At 37.6% G+C, this 21,073-nt stretch overlaps 1 protein-coding gene across 3 annotated transcripts in view; it reads right to left on the reverse strand.

Annotated features, from left to right (window-relative positions):
• Positions 1-21,073, reverse strand: part of arfgef1 (ADP-ribosylation factor guanine nucleotide-exchange factor 1 (brefeldin A-inhibited)) — a 64,161-nt gene that overhangs the window by 22,242 nt on the left and 20,846 nt on the right. For 2 of the 3 annotated variants that reach the window (XM_053488170.1, XM_053488169.1), the window contains exons 2-9: positions 14,408-14,438; positions 13,611-13,767; positions 12,998-13,144; positions 9,713-9,892; positions 9,511-9,564; positions 2,461-2,740; positions 367-483; positions 16-203 (exon numbers count right to left, since the gene is read on the reverse strand). In XM_053488170.1, coding sequence (XP_053344145.1) covers positions 16-203; positions 367-483; positions 2,461-2,740; positions 9,511-9,564; positions 9,713-9,892; positions 12,998-13,144; positions 13,611-13,767; positions 14,408-14,438 — 1,154 coding nt within the window. The remainder of the gene's footprint in view (positions 1-15; positions 204-366; positions 484-2,460; positions 2,741-9,510; positions 9,565-9,712; positions 9,893-12,997; positions 13,145-13,610; positions 13,768-14,407; positions 14,439-21,073) is intronic. The other variant, XM_053488171.1, reaches the window with a different exon arrangement.

Consider the following 21,073-nt stretch of genomic DNA (forward strand, 5'->3'; position numbering starts at 1 on the left):
TCCAAGATATCTCACCTGAGTGTCGCTGGAGGAGACAGACAGTCTGTCGTCAGGCAGGGACGGGGTGAAGCTGGCAGAGATGGGCGTGCCTGGGATGCCATTAGCATGAACGTTTTCACTGTCGCTGCTCAGGCCGCCTTCCTCCTCCAGAGATGTAGGTGTGGCCACTGGCTCCACCTCTACCCCTCTGCTCTCCTTGGCATCTAAACGCAAGGACACAAATAAACACACACAACAAGATCCATTAAGGAACATGAAAACGCCACTCACTGTGCATAAAGCATTGCGAGTAAAATCAGAAACTTTCAAAAAGGAAAATTTAATAAGAACTGCTCCGGGATAGAAACCAAGAGTGTGAGCGCTCACCACCAGTCACAGAGCTGACCACTTCCTGCAGTATGCTCTGCACAATTTCCTGAGCTTTCTCCTCGTAATTCAGGCTCTCCTCTTCTCCAGGAGCTTGTGAGCCTCGCTCGGCCGCGCCTGCAGAGAAAAACGATGCCTTGACTCTGAATATATTCTACTTAGATCATAGGCTCCACCTCAAATTAATTGCTTTTCTATAACGAGATACAAGATGTGTGAGAAATCATTTAAATAAAAAATTATCATAAAGTGATATTTATTTAGGACCTTTTTTTTTTTTTTACTGTGTGCAAAAATCACAACATGGACAGCTTGTAGTTTCTCACAATATCACTCATGTGTTAAGCATTTTCTGTCAGCTTTCTCTCGTCACTAGAGAAACCTCGTCACACGTGAGTTAACCTGCCGATTCGATCCAAACTGTTTCTACATCACTAACATTTATTGTCTGTGGTGTCTTAAGCAACTATACATCTTACAGGTTTTATAGAATTAAAAACTACTAAAAGTATCCCATGCGATAAAGTACCATTTAACCCAAGTTAGTGATTTTTTTCTTTTTTTAACGTCATCTCTCATACAAAACAAAAAGTGTGAATCCATTCTAAATCAAAACTAAATCACTGATTTGATCAACTGACTCAGCCAAGAAAAGATTGATCGAATTACAAAAAAAAAAAAAAAAACGATTAAATCGCACATAATTTTTTACTTAGCAGCAGGTATCTCAGTCATAATAATTATATCAAAACCAGCTAACCAATAATTTTCTCCTAATGCTAATGTGTGAATAGTGTGGAATATAAACTTTAGCGTGTACCACCTGTAGGATTATAAATAAACAGGCACATTTTAAGTCTTGTGCGTGTGTTGAGCAGGTGTGAGCATGTGGGCGGGAGTGCGCAGCTTCTAACGTGGGCACGCATGGCTTCTAACAAACGTGTTTCAAGACTAATTAGTGCTCGCTGTGTTTTGAGACTGGTGCAAGTGTGTGTAATGAGTGTGGTTGAGACTAATTCGCTCGCAGGGTGAAAAAGGAAAAAGATTGATCGGAGGCTTTTTAACACGCAGGACTTTTAATGATGTAGCAGCATAAAAATATTGAACAGTTGCACCCCTCGAAAGCGCGTGTACTCGGCAGAGAATCGGTTATATCCAAGGTTGATCAGTCTTGGACGATCAAGCTGAAAATCAGGCCATTCCGGTTTCACTCATAAATACTTGCTCACTCTCACTCATCGTCTATACCGCTTTATCCTGTACCCAGGGTCACGGAGGCGTTGAGACTCTGGGCACAAGAACACCCTGAAAGGGTGCTAATCCACCACATGGCAATTTGGGAACGCCAAGTAGCCTAATCTGCATGCCTTTGCACTGTGGGAGGAAACCGGAGTACTTGGAAAAAAACCAACCAAGCAAGGGAGAACATGCAACCTCCATACACTCAGACCCTGAAGCAAGACACAAGAATCATGATTTATACCCAAATCGTTGAAAAGAAGATTCCTTCACAATGATGTGAGAGATATAACGAACTGATACAGGAAACAATTTCTTTAAGTTATTGTTGCTAAAGGTGGATCTACAAAATGTTGATTAATGAGGTGTACTCCGTACTTGCCACATAGTCTGATACAGCTCTGAGGCAAAACAGCATCTGTTCAATCGCGCAGTAAACATCATGGAGCATTATCTTCCCCCCTGACTTCTTTCCAGGTTCCCTATAAACCAGGTTAGATGACCCTGCTACATCACCAGGAAGCCGTTTCCGATTTAAAACCTGTGCGTTTGTTTTTTATGCTTTACATTGTACGTTTGTGTCAAGGTGTATAAGACACACTTTGTCAGACTTACGAACAAATCCGACTTACGAACATGCTCCTGGAACAGAACTCGTTCGTAAGTCGGGGACTTACTGTAGATTTATAACGCAGTAATTACAGAACTAAATAATTTAAATAATGCCTTTTGGCTTTCATGTCAAAAACAAACAAAAAATGTTCAATTATGAATAAGTACATAACTTATATCATGTTTGAATATTGTTTTTTTATTTTTATTTTCTGCTACAAAGTTTAGCACAAAGATCTTTACTCTGTTCTGCGGCGGTGGCCTGGTCCGCCTCCGTCTGTTCGTTCTCCACAGGACCAAAGTCAGAGCCGTTCTCGGGCTCCGGGCTCTCATAGAGGGGGGATTCCCTCTCTGCTGTACCGCCCTCTACCCCTGACCCTCCGTTGACCTCCTGACCTGACGGGCTCTGGTTCTTAGCTGGGGTGTCTGGGAGCTGCTGGAGCTGTGGAGACTCAGGCTCCTGCTGGCTGAGCGGAGAATGCTGCCTGTGCCTTTCCCTCTCCATCTGCTTCGCCTCCTGGAGCTGAACACATACATACAGGAAAATACACAAGTGGTCTATTTAAACACGCACATACAGACACACACAAACACATTTCTATTAGCGGCTGGTAAACAGTATTTATCATTCCCCTGGGCTGTGGAGCATCCACTTCTCTGTGCAGCAAGCAAACATCTCCAGCAAATGTAATAAAAAGAAAACTAAATATAAGCCTGGGATCTACTATCACTGAGCTGTGGGAGGAAATACGCATTTTTGTCTATGTTCATTGTCCATTGCATGCAACTATAAACTGGTGAACTGGTCAAGAGCAGAGCAGTCATGCTTGATCTGATGGAAAGATGGAGGGAATTCTGACTTCACTCAAACACTGATGGGTTTTTAAAATATATTGTGAAACAGTGAAGATGATAATGAGTAAGCTGCATGATTTCACCAAAATTAAATAAACAAAAAAATAAATAATGATAAGAATATATATATATATATATTTTATTATTTTGTCACATTGCGATTTAAACTGCTATTAAATGTAAACCATTTTGCTTTTAAGCGTATTTATCTATGGTTAACAGTAAATAACGACAGAAATGCTCTCTTTAAGTGGATTATTGCTAATATTTATTCATCACCTCAAAATGATTATTAAAAAAAATTATTAGATTATTAATAAACTGCATGAATTTCTAACTACACACACATTACCTATAATAAACTGCATGCAATAAAATGCGTTTTATTAGCAGTGTTCACTTGCAGCTGATTAACGTACACAAAATAAGTGCGTGCTTAATCAGAATAAATAATACATATGTATACACTTGCGTAATTAAGGGCTCTTAATTGAAACCAATCATAGGTGGCGAAAATTCTCCTTAGAATCAATTAAAAAAAATTTTAAACTGGGATTGTTTTTACTACCTAAATTAATTTTTACAGAGCACTCTGAAATCTATAATATAATGGTATGATAAAACTGAATGTTTTAAATAAATTATGTCTATTTTTTAAACCATGTTTAATATAAAGTAATTTATTTCTTGTCATCATTTACATTAAAGTTGCTATAAACAGTTGTTCCTTAACCAGGCTCTTAATTCTCTCTTTAAATGACTGAAAAATCAGATGGCATTAAAATGCGAAGCCTTTCCCGTTTCCGAAACCTTAGAAAGCTCTGACACTTGAGGCTCTAACGTGTCTCTTTACAAAAACCTACACATATATTTTCATCTGTTTCCAAGAAGCATCTGATTGACAAGTACCTGTGCATATCGTTACCGTGGAAATGAGAACATCTTATCCGTCATGCCGCTAATATAAACCTGTGATTTGACTCAAGGAAACAGAAACGAGATTTCAGCGCAACGAGAAAAGCGTTTACTTCATACTAAATGCTCAAATCCTAACCAGAGCCAAAGGCGTGAAACCAGTTGTGCTCTCTAGGTAGCAAAAGTAAATAAGTGCACACACTTTAATTATTATTCATATATATACTTCTTTGTTCTAGAAAAGATGCCTGAACTTTTTTTTCTTCCCCCCTCCTATGGGTCTTTTTTGCCCGTGTTAGACGTGTGATGATATTTATTTTTAATTAGAATGCATATTTTTAAACCGAAAGTGACATCTGTGTGGGCTAGCCGGGATAATTAGCTGTGAAGTGTGACTTTGAGTGTACTGTGCTGGCGGTGTGGAGAGCAGAACGAAAGGAAAGCGTTTAACGTGTAGCTCGTGGAGGCCTCCGTTCAGCCCAGACCCATCACCCGCCTCTTCCTACATCGAGTGTCTGAGCCTCAGACACGCATTTGTACCATCGGGAATTATAAACTACTGCCACTCGTAAAAGGCTCGGGACTGGCATTGTATTCATATTAGGGTCCTTTAAAATATTTACACATTAAAGATCTGAGGAAAAAAATGTTAGGGAGATCTTTGAGATGTTTCTCCGTGTTTGGTACAAGCTCTCCGTGGTTTGGGAATTTTTTTTACATTTTTACAAGCATCCGCTAACTGAAAAAACATTACAGCACGTTATATGTAGATAACAGGCACTGAGTGGGTGGTTCATGGTTTTGTTTTGTTATTTTGTTATTTGTTATTTTTTTATGTAATCATTTAATATGATTGTAGAATCCAAAAATATGCTGAATACAATTTGCTACTGTTAAACGATGAACTAGAGACACACCAATTGACGATAAAACTGATTTCACTCATACTGGCACAACAGACAATGAATAGCTAATAAATAGCTAATTTGGCATGTGATGTCACAAAGTTGAGCAAACAGGAAAGGTCAAGAATATTATTTTGGGACGCTTTGGCGTTTCATGATATACAGTGTGACTGAAAAATCAGGTACCAATTAAAGCTCTGAGAAATTACTTAGCAACAACTCTCTATACTTTCATCTCTTTCATGTCAATGTCATTCTTTTACTGCAAAATAGAAAATAAAACTAAGGAGGAACACAACATCCCATACAAATTCAAATCCTATTAGTTCTGACATTTTGGATGTTGTGTGTATTTATTATATAATTAGAAATGAAGAAAATAAAATAATAAAAGTAATTTTCTATCATTAGTGCATTTAATAAAACAGTTGGGGGTTGGCTTCAGGAGAAAATCCATTTTCTGCCACATTCAGCAAAAAGGTAGAAACCTACATAACACAAACCCCTGGATGTTCAAAACCTTTCTCTGGTTTCTATATTATATATATATTTGTAGTGGGGCAAAAAAGTATTCAGTTAGCCACCATTTGTGCAAGTTCCCCCACTTAAAAAGATGAGAGAGGACTGTAATTTTCATCATAGGTATACTTTAACTACGGGAGACAAAATTAGAAAAAAAGAAATCCAGAAAATCCAGAAAATTTATTTGCAAATTATGGTGGAAAATAAGTATTTGATCACCTACAAAAAAACAAGATTTCTGGTTCTCACGGACCTGTAACAACTTCTTTAAGAGGCTCCTCTGTCCTCCACTCGGTACCTGTATTAATGGCATCTGTTATCAGTATAAAAGACACCTGTCCACAACCTCAAACAGTCACACTCCAAACTCCACTATGTCCAAGACCAAAGAGCTGTCAAAGGACACCAGAAACAAAATTGTAGACCTGCACCAGGCTGGGAAGACTGAATGTGCAATAGGTAAGCAGCTTTGTGTGAACAAATCAACTGTGGGGGCAAGTATTAGAAAATGGAAGACATACAAGACCACTGATTATTCCCTTGATCTGGGGCTTCATGCAAGATCTCACGCCGTGGGTTCAAAATGATCACAAAGACTGTGAGCAAAAATCCCAGAACTAGAACTTCGTTTAGGGAGGAGAAAGAATGCTAAGTTGCATCCAAAGAACACCAAACCTACTGTAAAGCATGGGGGTGGAAACATCATGCTGTGGGGCTGTTTTTCTGCAAAGGGACCAGGACAACTGATCCGTGTAAAGGAAAGAATGAATGGGGCCATGTGTCGTAAGATTTTAAGTGAAACCCTCTTTTATCAGCAAAGGCATTGAAGATGAAACGTGGCTGGGTCTTTCAGCATGACAATGATCCCAAACACATCACCGAGGCAACGAAGGTGTGGCTTCGTAAGAAGCATTTCAAGGCCCTGGAGTGGCCTAGCCAGTCTCCAGATATCAACCCCATAGAAAATCTTTGGAGGGAGTTAAAAGTCCGTGTTGCCCAGCGACAGCCCCAAAACATCAACAAGAATGGGCCAGAAAACCAACAACAGTGTTTGAAAACCTTGTGAAGACTTGCTGAAAACATTTGACCTCTGTAATTGCCAACAAAGGGTATATAACTAAGTCTTGAGATGAAATTTTGTTATTGACCAAATACTTATTTTTCACCATAATTTGCTATTTTTTTTTTTTTATTCTCCAATGTGTTTTTCGGGATTTTTCTTTTCTTATTATGTCTCCCATAGTTGAGGTATACCTATGATGAAAATTACAGACCTCTCTCATCTTTTAAAGTGGGTGTGTGTCAATTAGTGACTAAATACTTTTTTACCCAACTGTGTCCGTGTGTATTCAATATGAGTACGGGAGTTTATATATAGGTGTTGGCTTGTCTCTCAGTACTATCAGATTGACAAGTGATGAGCACCAAAGACGTGTTACTGTATCTGTCATGTGACAATATGAAAAGAAAATAAGCCCCGCCCCCTGAGCTGGCTGACATTGAAAAAAATACTTCTGTTAAACACTGTTACTCTGAAATGACAGAAGATATAATGCACCAAATAAGACATAATGCTTTTATGTTCGTTTTTTTGTTTTTGTTTGTTTGTTTAATGGAAGTTGCTCTACATTACCCTGAGATCAATAGCACCGAAACCTCAAAGCTCAAAGAAAGCTCTTCGCTGCTCTGTAATGTTCATGTAATCAGAGCCACAGTTTTTCTTGTCCTATTTGTTTTTACTGCATTTGGAAGAAGAAAAAAAACTGCTCGTCTTCATTTTGGTTGTATAATTAAGAACCAGTTTCAAGCAGTTCGAAAGGGTTAAATTTAGGGATGCCAATCACCATTGACCAGCCGATACAATATCATTAAAATACCTACAGTGAACTCAACCACTCTCCCGTACTCGTATTAAAGATCACGCAAAAGACCTCATGGCCACGCAAAAGATCTCATTTCTAGTTCAACTGCTTCAACATGCAGACTCTAAACAGGAACAATCCTAAAGGTAATTCTCCAAAGGCAAGTTGCAGTCTTTAATCATGCGTAGTCTCCAGAATTTGTATGTATGATTGCGTAGCAGAGGTGTAGGATATACTCCCAGACCAGCAGCCAAAGACACTTTCGCTTTAGGAAACTATAAATATATTTTACCAGAACAATGTGGAAATGCTCTTATTTCCTCAAAAATAAAATGTAAAGAGCATGTTGCGTAAGGAGGAAGTTTAGCAAACACAATAGGTGTGTTAACATGGACCCTAATCTTCCACTAATACTTTAAATTAAACTCTATCATGTACACACCTCAGTGGGAATAATAAGGGGGTGGCGTAAACCTTTAATAATCTGTTCGAAAGGTAAATATGTGAAACACTTGCTCTGAAAGTATCTCTCTTTCTTGAATAAATATATTATTTCTGCTCACAATTGCCCCACGTGAGGGTAACATTAGGTTATGTTAGGTAACTCTGTGAACTCAACCACTGTCCTGTACCCGTATTTACTTTGAACTTTTACCCAATGGGTCTCTGGCTGAGGAAGGAGCATTGATTGAGTCATCGTTTTTCATCTAACCAATCATAGTCAAGACTGAATTCTTATAACCAATCATAATGCAGAAGGCAGGATTTATCAGGAAAAAATGCGAGGTCCAACCTAAACCTAAAGTTGAAGAAGAACTTTTTTGTATTGCTTAACTGTTGCCCTTGTTTTGTTTTCAGTGAGAAAACAAATGTTACAAGGAACGGGCTACAGTTATTTAATCATTGTAACAAATTGTAACAAAATCAGGGAAGATTTAATGACAAAATCAGGATATTTACAAAATGTTAAAACTTATAGAATTATAACGGCACATACAGTATGTATTGTAAAAATATATCGGTGGTGACTGGTGATTGGCATCCCTACTGTATGTGCCTTCAACCTAACTAGTTCCCAACTGCTGAAATGTCAGAGCTGGAGATTCCAAATAAAAACTGAACCTCACCAGGAAGCACAGCAACACTATGAATATCTCTGACATCAAGTACGAAGGGGACAGTTAATGTTTTCCTCTGACGATCTTAAACTCTCCTGAGATGCCACAGGTGGATTAGCTAACTTAAATCGTCTCAGATAAGCGCATGTGAGCATTCTCTCTTATGGTCATGTGATTCCAGGGAAACCGTTAAAACATTTAGCGAATTGGAAGAAGATTGTGATAAACAATAAGCTTAAGACCTAAACATGCTACAAATATGATTGTAAGACAAATGAAAAATCAGGAGGGTTTAAAACTGTAGTGACATTTTTCTCTATTATGCTGCCTTTCAGAGAGCGACTCCATTCACACACTGGATGTTTTACTAGAAACATAGAAGAATGTGAAAAAAAATGTCTCTGAGTTAAAGCTTTATCTGCAATAATATCTTTTTGAGCTAAGTGTAAAGCATTTTAATACTTCCATCCACATTTCATTCCCCATCCTTTCTACTTTAGTTAACATGAAATCCTACTGCACATTATTGACGGACGTGCGATCCTCTTTAAATCTCAGGATACGGATCTCAACGACTAAAAAGCAGCTTGTGTAAACATACCTATGAAAAAAAAATCAATCAAGTGATGATCTCATTTCCTAAAAACTATTACGCGGATCAATAGCTTCACCGCAGATCGGATTCTACAGTTGTATCTGACGCTGTGAACGCTGTTGATTCTGTGTGGAAACAGAATCTGCTGAACGTAATTATTATTATCAATAATATTTGTTATTTATTATAAATCATAAAACTGGACTGGGATGAAATGATGAGGTGATCATGATTTCAGTGAACCTAAGACAGTCACTCGTCTCCCACATGCAGTCTAAATTCAAAAAACACACTTCAGAGGTACAGTACATCCGTACACTTCAAATATCAAACATTGTAGAGAGAGGCACTGCAGGCACAAAAAGGACACAGCAAGCACACATTAGATAAAAACAGAAAGAGAGAGAAAATGGACAAGAGAGAGAGAGAGAGAGAGAGATGAAGCAGATGCACACGTTTAGGAAAAAAAATTAGAATAATTCAGATCAAGCAAACTCAAGGCAGACCCTCACGCTCTTTACCTGACGGTCACGCTTTCTGGATGCCATAGACCAACTGATCTTGTGATTTGTAAGCTAGGGTTCGAAAAGGAAGAGCAGGAGAAGAAGGAGAAATAGAAAGAGGAGAAGGAGGAGGAGGCATCAATCGAGAAGAAAGAAGAAGTTAGATTAAGGCCGTGTGGCGGCGTATATTTCGACTGACAGGGTCTGAGGTGCGACTCACTGCCTGGTTCTCCATGCGGGCGAAGATGACGTTAAGCATCTGGGTGAGGGTGGCTTTGGCCGTCGTCTGGTTGATGAGGTTCTTGCTGGCCAGGTAGATGTTGTAGCACGTCCGGACAGCCTGCAGCACCGTGCCCTCATGGATCTCGATGTGCTGGGACGTCACCGCTGTCAGCAAAGCCTGGAGATGAAGGGACCATCGATAAGAAAGACGCGATAGATAATATTCATCTACCAAAAAAAAGACTTACTGCTTATTATTTAAAATAACAAATATACAGATATCAACAGTTCTACTACATTTCATAAGCGTATGTAACTGGATAAAACATTACAAAGATGTTATCAGTGGCCACCTATTCTAATTAGGTCCTGTCGACTATCACGCTAATTTAATCTCAATGACTTTTTCATAATGTTTGGACCTTTTGTTTTTTTTATGCCTTTTTTCCCTGAAGGGGTGTTTAATGCCGGATTGCATTTTCAAAATGAGAAGCTCTTGTGTGCTAAAACATAAAGAAGTAGCTAAGGTGGAAAAGAACACAGCTTCCTAAATATTACATTAGTTAGTACAGCAAGTTCCTGACTTACAAAAAAGTTTTGTTTAGGGAGCAGGTTTGTAAGTCAGATTTGTTCTTAAGTCCGACAAATTGAGTCTTGTACACCTTTGACACGAAAATACAATGTAAAGGATACCAATCCACTTGGCTAAATCTGAGCTGTGCATCTGTCCCCCTTCACCACACTGCTTTCATGTGGCCAAGAACTGTAACCGATTATAAGCCTTTTTAAACACGCCTAAGGAGTACTTAATCTCACATATGCGCCTTTAAATTGCAAGGGACGCCATTTTGTCTCAAACCTGTTTTCCACTGTATTGGACTGTAAACTTTGTTTTGTTGAGGATTTTCCAAAATTAGGATTATTCTCCATCAGGACAGCTTTAAAGAACAAACATTTTCTATCATCGTGGTTCCGGACTAACCGCCTTCTGATTCTCCTGTGTACAACCGGGACAGGGTGCCAATCCATCGCAGGGCACACACACTACGGGCAATTTGGGAACACCACTTAGCCTAACCTGCATATCTTTGGACTGTGGGAGAAAACCGGTGTACCTGGAGGAAACCCACTAAGCACAGGGGGACCATGCAAACTTCATGCACACAGAGACGAGAATCGAGCCTGCCCGGGAATCGAACCTGGACCCAGGAGGTGCAAGGCGACAGTGCTAACCACACCACCACCGTGCCGCTCCACACAGAAAATACTGAATATAAATGTAAATATCGGTATCTGGTGCACGACACTGTCTATTTTTTTAACAATACACGTGAGATACTTCCGTGATTTGTTCGCATCTACGAATGTTTGTAGAACCGCGGTCTGTTCGTACCTGCAGAAATTCATAACATAAATGTTCATAAGTCAGGGACAAACCTGTATCTTTAAATAACACAAGTTAAAGGTATAGTTAGGTGTTTTTTTTAATCTCTTAGATCAAAATTGAACTGCAGATAAGTTAGAGATTGAGGAAAAAAAGTTTCGATGACGTATCATGACAAGACTCCAAAATCAATTTTTTAAAAATAGGCTAGTGGTAAAAGAAAAGAGTTTAATTTGTACCACTGAAAATTCCCAACTCGATTGCAGGAACTTCATTGTGGAATTTAATCCTGATTACTGTACCCTGTACTCTTGTTCCAGGTGCCAAACTATACAGTATAACCGTGTGCAGAGCAGGAAAACTTATGCTAATGTACTTACACACATTTTGATTAAAGGCCAACTTTAATGTAGATCCTCCAAACTCTCCGTCCCTTTAAAGAAGCACCAGATTAACTTGCATAACTACAACTGACGTAATGTTTGAAGCAATCCTCAGCTTTCAATTAGCAGCTTTAGCCAATTCACCGGCAGCAGCTTCTCCACACCAAGGTCACCCCTTCATCAATCACTTGTGTCCCTTTTATTGCTCACATTACAAGGCAGGTGGGTGGCTTGGACCAGAAATATTTTTTAATGAAAAAATCTTGACTTGGACTAAGCTAATTATTTCAAACTAGAAGGACTGTGTATACTGTTAATTAGTGTAGTTTTTTTTTAACTGGTTGTTCTGCTTTTTTTCTATTTCCATTAAGAATGTAAATCCTGTATAGTTCTAGACTTCATTCCTCGTTCCTAACCCAAACAATTAAAAGGTAACGTGTGTCTAGACCAAGTAACATTGCGCAAATGTGTTAGTAAATCAAAGTCAGAGTTTCAGGTTTGGCCAGTTTTTATTAAAACACAAGGCGTGTGTGTATGTTTGTGTGTGTGTGTGCACCCACGTATAAGATTCCAGTGATGTGACTGGCTCTTTCTGCCATCATAGCTAAACCTGCTGGAGCCCCTGCTTTACTCTCATCACCCTGTCCACCCTTTAAATCCACTGGAGCATAACAGAATACCTAATCATCTGTTCTTACATTCTCCTCATCCTCACACACTTCAATCTGCTCTCACTAGACTGCCCAACTCACGTGCAAATCTCTTTCTCTCCATGTATGCATACAGACACAACTGATATGGTTATGATGATAAATTGCTAACAATTCAATTCGACTTAACCCACTACTAATGTTAGATTAATCGATTCAGGCTTGATTTAATGATTCAGTTCATTTTGATAAAGATTTTCCACCAGGCAAAAAAAAAAATCTTTAAGTCTTAAGCTGTCCGGTTTCTCAGTAACAAGCTTATTAACTTTAAGAGAGGAAAAAAAATAAAAAACTCTAATGAGGATGGAACAATGTTTTGAATTGATAACAGGAAATACCTTGTATTGTGGGTGTGTTTTCTTTTGGTGGTGATGCAAAGTTTTGCAACTAGCAGTGCATTTGTCGAGATTTCCTGCTGAGCTCATATTAGAACTGATGTGTTTTTTTTCCACCCCGATATGGGATTTTAATCGGTTTGTTTTCCTATCTGAGCCTACGCTTGTACACCGATGTGAACATGTCATAGTCTTTCAGAACAATTCTCTGATTTAAATCCAGATTTTTGTCAAAGATTGTTAAAACCAAAATGGACTTAAAATAAAATGAATGAAAGCACTGAGCAATGTAATCCCGTTTCTAATCCAATATCTGAATTCTGAATTTAAGCCTCATTCTCAAACGTTATATCCCCAACGTGGTTTTCCACCTTTTCCATGTTGAGATTATTAAACTCATAAATCTGCGCATCGTTTTACATATATATGTATTTTTTAACCCTCCACTTCTAAAAGAAGACCCGGTTAGACCTTTATGATCTGAAGCTGGACTCCCTCGTCGGTCTGCGGTCCCTGGAAACAGCCACAGATGGTCTCGATGATCCGGTCGATGAGTTTCTTCCCCGGGGCGGTGTTATCTGGGGCGCTGCCCGTCAGGTGACCATAAGCTATGAGTTTCTATGGAATCAGAAAAACAAACATGCTTAAAACAAAAACAAAAAAAGCACAAAAAATAAAAAAGTATAAGCAATATCTAGTGGCTCGGTAGATTACATCATACATTCAGATTACTGATTATCTAATCACTCAATGACGTGGCAGCAGTGAAATCATAAAAGCAAATAATAAATATAGGTCAAGCACTCTTATTAAATTAATGCTCTCATCAAACATCAAAATCTCTTATTGATCTTTTCTGAAATAATCATGTCAGCTTGAAAGAGTTCTCATCTTATTTCATATCGTTATTGGTTGATTGTATAACCGCATTAAAACCCAAACACTCCAAAGTGTTTAATGGAAATCTATAGAAATGTGACACTGAAATGTTTTTTTTTGGTCTGTTACACAGTTACATAAGGCGATGTAAGCATAAATCCACCACACTAGAGGTGATACCAGAATCTCTGTGGATGTCACTGACCTGTAAACAATCTAGCGATGTGCTGACGATGCGGGGACATTTGGACTGACAGGCTAACTCAAACGGCAGGAAGTACTTATCCGCTTCGATGAACGTGGTCTTGGATTTTATGGGAGGCAGGGTACTGGAACTCGACTTGCTATCTCCAGCAGGGGAGCTAAACGAGAAAAGAAAATGAAATCGAAATCGACCTCATCGTCGGTCCGGGCTGGCGCAGTCAAGCGGAGAGACAATCTTTACAGAATGAAACGCTGGATGGGGAAGGGAAGGGAAGGGAAGGGAAGGAGGGGTTGAATCGTGAGTCTGAGGAGGAGAATGAGAAGAATAGGAAGAGCGAGAGAGAGAGAGAGAGAGAGAGAGAGAGAGAGAGAGAGAGATGTAATAGAGAGAAAATAATGGGGAAGAGAGGGGGAATCAGGAAAGGAGGGAAAGAGGACACAGCCTTGCACTGGGCAACCCTGCGGTCCTCCCTCCCTCTCTTTAGCGTTATTTATTAACTTGGACGATAGAAGGATTTGTCTTGTCATGTTTTTAATAGTTGTACATGAAGTTTTAGCAAGATCACCAGGACAACAGCTGTAGCTCGTCCCGGCTCTTTTAAAAAGATTTTAAAAAGTTACAAGTTAAAGCAAGAGAAAGAAGTATTTAAACGCAGAGAGAAAATATGACAATATGTGAGTCAAAAAAGGAAGGAAAGCACACGGTGAAGCAAGGATGCTACATTACAGTGATGTAGTTAAAGGGGAAAAAAATTCAATTCAACATCCACATTTTTTTGTCAGTAAACATTTGCTCACCTTAATTTCTCCGACTCTGCTTTTATTTCCTCTGCGAAAGACAAAAAACAAGACGGAAACAGGATCAGCAACATGTCAAAAAATAAATAAAACTTTTACAATTAGCAAAGCAACAGCACTCAAGAAATCCCCCCCCATCACAAGACAATCTCTTCCTGATCTGTTCATTTCATATTTGCGAACATCCTCGATGTAAAACCATGAAGTGTGAAATAGAACACCTTAACCAAGATAACAGACATGAGACATGACACGGAGAGAAAGCGTTTACGATTCTACGCCGATGTTTCGGCTCACGCTGTGTGTTTATGCTGAGAGCGTTTCTGCTGAAGCTCAAACAGCGGCTCGAGACACGGATTCATGGAGAGAGGTGTGAAGAGACAGAAGCGGCGAGGGAAGGATGCGAATAACTCGGTTTCAAAACGGGAAAACGAAATCGATGTAAAACGCTTGAACAAAACAGTAGCTGGGCGTGGTCCAATGTCAAGATGCGTATTACCCAAGGATAGAGATGAACGATATGACAAAAATATTGTATCATGATACATGAACACACACCTCTTATACACAATATATAATAAACAGTATGCTAATTTGCTAACAAATGGCAGACAATCATTAGTGTTCATTAAAAACAGATTCCAATACTTTAATCAGAGATTGCAAATAAATAAATAAATGAACAAATGGTACAAATTTTAACATTTAAAAAATGTTAATATTTAAAACAGTAAAAAAATTTACACCGGCTGCTTCACATTATTTTCCATATCAGTAAATATGTCATTATTTTACAAATTTTCATATTTTAAAAACAATTTTTTATTCAATAACATTTTGTTAAAAAACTATTAATATTACTATCAATTACTATTAATATTTTAAATAAACTGGTATAAAACGTCAATATCAAATTAATTACTTCCATCGGTATAAAACTATTTGTATAATTATTAAATAAATCCATTTTATAATTTACATTTTTTAACTACAACATTTAAGAAAAATTAGCTACTTCCAATCTAAGCTTGTAGCTATCGAATATTTTAGTAATCGAGTATTCTATCAAACATTTAATTGATTAATCAAATAACGACATTTTGCTTAATTAAACAGCAATGTAAAATTTATAAGAGAAACAAAGATTAATTAGTTTTCTTTTTAGAAAAATCAAAAATTAAGATTGCCATTATTCACAATGCAAGGAGTAGCTTAAAGTTGACTGAGATTAATTAAGTGCATAACAGTGTCATACATTCTCATTTTAAAGCCTTTTCTCAGATGCAAAAACCAAAAAAAAAAAAAAAGGTATTTCAAATGACTTTAAGGATCAAAAAAAACTAAGGCACACATTGAAATAAATAATTATACAAAAACAAGGTGTGCAAATAAACTTTAGAAACTAAAAATTTCAAAATCTACGGCTCCGGCATAACAAGCCTTTACTGACAATTTCTGTCGTTTTCTCTTGCTGTTTTCTTTTTCTCTTGTCCCGCTGATATTTTTACCGCTCCCTTTCCATTTTGCAGCCCGCAACAGAACGCTCCATCAAATCAATACACAGCTAACTGTTTGCGTCTCCTTCCACTTTTTGGGTGACGTAAGCGCTTCTCCTTGTTGGGGTTTACTGGCGGCTTGCATCCGGAAGCGTACTTTGTCAAAAGCGCGCCGCCAACAAATAATTGCGCAAAAAACTTAATGCGAGCTTTTAACATCAATTAAAAGAAGCTACGAGGCAGAAAATTTTGCCTCGATAATTTTTTGTAACTGAATTAATTGAGGAATTGTTTCAGCCCTATTCCAATCAGTCTCTATAAAGGAATAAACATCTATAAAATATGAAGATTTTACAACTTTTGTGATTTAAACCAGTGCAAATTTTTAACAGATTTACTACTTCCTGATCTAAGTGTAAAAAAAAATAAAATAAAGTAAACAAACACTTTTTTTTTTTTGTAATAAGTAAAAACCAAACTTTTTAAAGATTTGTGTACTTCCACAATTGGTTAGTTTGCAACATTAACATTTCATAAGTTATCATATGCAAATATACTATATAAATATAAAAAAAACTCTTTATAATCTCTAACATTAAGCATATATATATATATATATATATATATATATATATATATATATATATCATTTCCTTCCTCATATTTCATGTAAACTGATATGCTTCGACTGTTTTTCTGGTGGTTTGTTTGCTGGTCTGTGCATCATGTTGCACATGTTGTGTACTGCAGCAATATCCTGTTGTTGTGTCTCCCACCCTCTCTTACACACCTCTATCTGGCCGCACCCACAGTGACCGGTGGCCAGTATCTGTTTGTAAAAGATCCGAGGGCTGGAGCTCAGACGTCCCACACCGCCTCCTTCTCAAGCACACTGATCTCGTAAGGAATCTGTCACTTTAGCTGCATTTTCTATAGCGAAGAAACCTCATTCCTTACCAAATCAAGTGCCTCGGATTGGTTTTATTGAGCTTGTACCGGAGACTAGCACTACTTTCAGTTTTCTCGGTTTCGCACTGCAGCTGTTTCTGAGTGCTACTCGTTAAAATCCAATAAAAACTCAGCTGCTTTGCTTGTTTTTATGTCGCCGCACTGACGCTGAATTATCAGTGTTTAGAGACGTTGAACTCTTATCGCTAACTACCTTATGTGCTTGGATCGTGTTTAACTAGTAAAATGGGATACGCTGAATACAAAGCTTTCTCAATAGACCATGTGATGTAAGTAAAGAAGAAAATCTAACATCATCTTCATTTAAAACAAACAAATAAATAATTAAACTTATTGCTGTTTACTACTTAGATCCTCAGCACAGGTTTTCTCAAAACTTAAAGACTTAAAGACTGCACTTAAAAGGGTATAAACCAGGTTTTAATATTACCACAACTACAACAACTGTGTTCTTTGTCTTTCTGCCTCACACTGAAGTCACTTTAGATAATCTGATTGCTCAAATGATTCTTCATACCATTCATAATGTTCTCTTTTTGAGGAGCTGACCAAACGTATCATGTACGTCTTATTACTTGATGAGAGAATTTCAAATGATTCCCTAAACGATTCTTTAAATGATTCTTCAGACTATTCCTTTATGTACAAGAAATGTATTTTTTGTGCCTTGAATTAGTATCTTCTCATTCTTTTATTTAGGTATGACACAGTACAGCAACAAAGCCACATGATTTCTCAAACGGTTCCTCAAACGATACCTATAACTTACATGATACATTTCACTTTTCCCCCGAAATTAGATTTTTTTTTTTCTTGACATAGGTATGACATGGTGCAGCAAGAAACTTAAATAAATCCTCAAATGATTCCTTAAATGGTTCTTTAAAACAATTTTTAGACCATTTCTGTAAAATGAGATCTTCTTTCTTGACTCAGTTATGACACAGTACAGCAAGAAATTCAAAATGGTTCCTCAAATGATTCCTCAAACGACTCGGTAAATGCTCCCTTAAATGATTCCAAATGAATTAAAATCAAGGGACTGAAGGTTTGAATCCTTGATCCTTAAATTAAAATCTTCTCTTTTTTTTTTATCAGTACAGCAACAAATACTCCCCCAAAAAATCCCCAAATGATTCTTCTATTGATGCCTCAACCAATTCTTATAACATCTGTGATATGTTTCTTCAGGTCCTTTAACTGAGTGAGATCTTCCTATTTATTGACTTACAGTACTAAAGCCCTAGTTGCACGGGATTAGTATTATCTTATGTGACCTTGTGTGATTTAGAAATTACCCTCCCCACATTTGGATTTCGCGTGGCGCTTTCACACGGGATAAGCGAAACCTGCGAATTTAATTCGCATTTACTGACTTATCAACCGGATATGATGTCAAGGCGTGATGTTTGCGTGGGGCTCTAACTGTATAATATAAACAGTGAAGTGTTCTTTACCGTATGCTGCTATACTTACATGTCATCCACCTCCATCTAACTAGTCTTTTTTTGCTCTCGCCTTTTTCTGCAAAGGTTTTTGATGGTTTTTAGCTTTCTCTTTCTGCACATTGTATTGTTGCATGGTGTGTATGGGCGATATGACACCCAAAATACTTTCAAAGCACTCCAACGCAGCCTCCATTCTTAGCGGAAGATGGATAAAAAGGCACAGTGCACTTTTCAAAAACCTTAAAAAGCTGATATACGACCCCGCTAAATCACAGACATGCTGATTCGCACGGTACTAATATTATCACAGGTGTTATCTGTATTATCACCTCAGTGTTCTGCGAAATATGGTAGGGAATTGGCGGAGGAATATTTTACTTTATAAATTACAGACATGACCGATTTAAACAGGATTAAATCACAGGAGACCTTTGCAATTATTACAAATCACACATGATTTGATTATAACATGAAACAGCAACAAATCCAAACGATTCTTCAAACGATTCCTCAGATTATTGCTATAATATTCCCTCGGTACCCCATATGATTACTGATTGTTCGAGCGAAATATATAAAAAAAAAAGATTAGCATGATTATGAGTATGATTTCACCTTGTGACCGCTCATTAAATGTGTTTCGAGACGGGTTGAATAGTAATAAAATTTGGAAGGAAGTTGCACAAAGGGCACGTAGCTAGGACAGTTAGAGGATAACAAAAACTTGAATTAAACACCAGTTTGCAATCCTTTCTTAAACTGAAGTGATCCCTCTATATAAACCACTGGCTTTGAGTTGCAGGGGAAACCAAAACTTTCTCCCCCTACACACACACACACACACACACACTACAGCCTTGGCGGCTCTCTAGCACACACAGCTAACTCATAGAAAACAACACACACACACACAGACACACACACGCGCGCGCGCGCACACACACACACACACAACAGTATGAGTTTAACATTTTTAACCATGGCTTGAAGAGCTCTTCAAGGCCGTGTTCGCAACATGACTGATAACAGGAAAATAAAAACTATAACAAATGACCAGCACATCGCTTTATATTCCGTTACCTGTCAAAGCCGTCTGTCCTAAAGTGGAAAAAAAAGAAATAATCATATCGCTGCTCAATCGAAGTGTCACTGCTAAACCGTATCATATTCCTGTGTCTGTAAATTTAAACTTGTTTTCTTCTTTTAGCCGATGCTAAACGTGTATACGGTATTTTCCTCATGATGTACATGAATAATTGTTTCAATGATAAGAAAATGTAAAAAATTTTAAAGGGCGGTTTTATTGTCTCAGGGTTTGTATACGTTATTATATTATTTACTAAATGTTGCTGCGACTTTGTTCACATGGAATTTAATTGCTCACCCATAAGGGTGTGTATTTAAAAAATGTATAGCGCCATCTGTTGAACTTAGAGATGAACTAATGATTTTTTCCAAGGTCGATATTTTTATGATATACTGGCATTTTTTATTTAAATTTGAAATTGTTTATTTTATTATTTACTATTTTTTTATTATTATTTACTAAATGTTCCTGCGACTTTGTTCACATGGAATTTAATCGCACACTCATAAGCGTGTGTGTATTTAAAAAAAAGGATCGGGCCATCTGTTGAACTTTGAGATGAACTAATGATTTTTTTTCCAAGGTCGATATTTTTATGATATACTGGCGTTTTCTATTTAAATTTCAAAGTAGCATATCTTTTCTTTCCGTGGGCCGACTGTGATGAAACAAAGTAAATATGTTACCTTAAGCTCAGCCAAATACACATTTGAAAACTGAATAAAACATTTGTTCAATAGTTTTTATGTAATGTGTGCACAAACTGTATTATATTATACAATTTGTTTGACGATCACAATAATCACTTATATGTCACAAATACACAAAATAGAAATAAATACAAATTGGGACGATTGGGGGCAAATACTTTTTCATGCCACTGTATAAAGAATAATTTACGAACTTTACAGTACAGTACAAACAGTACCAGTAAGAATAGAATTTAAAACTTCTACTTTGCGCGGTTAGTTAATACCACCAGGTGCGACGAATGTTAGTGGTGTTAATAACTGATTATGATAACAAATCAATCTGTATAAAAGCGATCTCACACTCGAGGTCATGTTGTATTGCTGGATATAGCACGGCTGTGACACGGTTGTAGGCACGAGGGCGCGTCAGAGCAGTGCTATATCTAGCAATACAGCACTCCCTCTTGTGTGATATTGCTTAATTAAAGCATTGTTGTCAGAAACTGTTTCTTGGCTCAAAAACTCTAGACCAGGAGCGCTGAATTAAAAAAGTCGGGTCCATAGAAATTCCTTCGAACCAAGGTCTGAAGTTCATGTTTGTGTTAGGATTCAATTGTAAGTCTATAAAAATGAGCAATTTAAAATTTCAACAGCATTTTAATAACATTCATTGTCATTCAGTAACTACGTTGAACTTAAGAGTTTGAACTTTGATGGCCGCATATATTTCCTTGTATTTTTACGGAATCTTTAGTGAATGTTTATTTGCACGCTGCTTGGCTGTAAATAAATGTGGTAGGACTCTGGGTGCTCCGTCACACTGGGCTCTCAGTTCAGGTATCGTACATGCTTTCACGTTAGACTGCTGCGGATACGCCTGGTCTAACGACTCGTGTTCACTTTATAATCCTGCTTTTTATTATCGCCACGGTTTTGAAACTTATGAGACAAACTGATATTAAACTTCTCACAAA

Source organism: Clarias gariepinus, chromosome 26 (genome assembly GCF_024256425.1).
Source record: "Clarias gariepinus isolate MV-2021 ecotype Netherlands chromosome 26, CGAR_prim_01v2, whole genome shotgun sequence".
NCBI classification, from domain to species: Eukaryota; Metazoa; Chordata; class Actinopteri; order Siluriformes; family Clariidae; genus Clarias; species Clarias gariepinus.